Raw genomic sequence first — 2,002 nt, forward strand, 5'->3', positions numbered from 1 at the left:
TATTTGGTTGCTACGGTCCTGCAGATACACTAATAATCATTTACCACGCACTCAGAATAGTAAGTCTTGCATAGAAATCCTTGTATAGCACCACTACCAATGCCTCCCGACTTAAATAAGTTTATGTCCAACATTTCATTTGAAAGTAATAAATAAATTAAGGGGAAAAAATGGTTTAAACGCCGTACACAGGAACACTTACATATATTATTAAAATATTATTACGTATTGACTAGTGATGACATATCATTTTCAATGTACTATGTATGGATATCATTATGAATTAAAGCGTTCATAGTTCAAGTGAAAATAAAAAAAATAATAGTTTTTCAGGTTGAATCGTAGTATTACAATAACCATGTTAAACCGTGTGGGTCTTTAAACATTACTTATACGCTAAATTATTTTTAAACTATTTGAAAATATCACAAACGAAATAACAACTTTTTTTTAATTCCGCATCAGAGTAGACCGTTTTTCGGGCAAAAATAAAATGTAAACACACGCGGTCGTTCACACGGGCACGTGCATTTTAAACAAGCTTTTCGGCATTGTCCGCGCGTGCCTTGACTTCATGTGCCTGTCCAAGTCCCTTTTGCGCACCAGTATTTTGCCGCAACAATCGCACCTGCAACAACGAAACTGCATTAGTCACGGTTCTGCACAATCTGAGAGAAGAGAAAATAATTTCGCCGCGCGGTAGTAACGCACTTGTACGGTGTGTCTCCTTCGGCGTGTAGTCGCACGTGCTTATTCAAATTGCTCGGATCGCCGAACGGTCGGTAGCAGTACTTGCATTTCAGCGGCTTGAAACCGGTGTGGGTCCTGTAGACAAGCGGAAAACGATGTCATCAAGACTGTAGTAATCGTAGAGCTTAGGGAAAGGAACACAGATGTGCGATCCACCGGTTTGGGTCATTTGTCTGCGGATTGTTGACGTGATAAATACGAGTTGGTCTGTTAAATTCACTCGTTTTCGTGGCCAGGTTATTTGTCCTCAGACATTTTTCGAATGCGCGAGATGTATTTCGAATCGTACGTTTCGCGCGAAAACGCGTTTTCCTCCGTTCTCGTAACGGAACGCAATAATAATAGTTTCCGTAAGGGGGGGGGGGGGGGGGGGGCGGAAGAGCTTCTCTCGTCGAACACTACGGTTGCTTAATTGGCTCCACCGGTCGGTGCTCGGCACGAGAGCCGGTGGCCCGCTTCCGACGGTTAGAAACGCCTGTCAGTACGGCCCCGAGTCCCGCGGTCAGTGGCGTCGCGAACCATGATTTTCAGAAGCCGTTGCTTCTGGAATTCGGAGAAGACGGGCGGTGGAATCGGAGGCGGAACTAGAGATTTTCGCCAAGTTAAAAATATCAAACTATAGCAGTCAATAATAAATTATTTACCACGAAAATTACACCATCCACAATTTTACGCCCGGCGATAAAACCCCGTATTCCTGCCCCTAGTCCCGTTCCTAGGTGGAACGCGACTCGGTCACTTATCGGTAAACGGTTAAGCACACTGGAAGACGGAAGTGGAATTCGTGCGGACCTAAAAATTCAAGGTGTTGGTCGAACGCTAACGCTGCGAATCGATTGGCGGGACGCGCCGGGTCATTAACGAATTTGTTCGGTCCTATATTGCTCGTAGTTCGCCACGTCACTGACCGCGGTCACCCCTTTCGCCGTAGCGTTCGCGCGTGTCCCCGTCGTTACCTGATGTGAATCTTGAGCCCGTACTTCCGGGAGTAGACTTTTCCGCAGTATATGCACAGGTGACCTTGGTCGGAATGGCCGAGGTTGCTGACTATGGTCTCCATCTCGGCGCACCGCCGATCGAAGAACGCCGCGTCTCCGTCATGGACGCCGCCGCCGCCGCCGCCGCGTTCGTACGGGGGTAACGGCGTCCGGCCCGTGGGCGACGGGCCGGACGTCATCGGTGGTGGCGCACATCCGCCGCCGTCGCTGCTGGCCGACGACTCGGGCGAGTACGGCCGGAAAGCCGATCTCCC

The 2,002-nt window shown here is 48.5% G+C and overlaps 1 protein-coding gene across 1 annotated transcript in view; it reads right to left on the minus strand.

Moving 5' to 3' along the window:
* Positions 1-238: 238 nt before the first annotated feature.
* LOC112690734 (zinc finger protein 568-like) overlaps positions 239-2,002 on the minus strand; it is a gene marked incomplete in the record, with an annotated part of 4,605 nt that continues 2,841 nt past the window's right edge. Inside the window, 3 exon segments of the mRNA XM_025564808.1 lie at positions 239-628; positions 712-825; positions 1,707-2,002. Of these exon segments, the coding sequence (XP_025420593.1) occupies positions 514-628; positions 712-825; positions 1,707-2,002 (525 nt within the window).

The sequence above is a fragment of the Sipha flava genome, unplaced genomic scaffold (assembly GCF_003268045.1).
Source record: "Sipha flava isolate LNK unplaced genomic scaffold, YSA_version1 51_pilon_pilon, whole genome shotgun sequence".
NCBI lineage: Eukaryota > Metazoa > Arthropoda > Insecta > Hemiptera > Aphididae > Sipha > Sipha flava.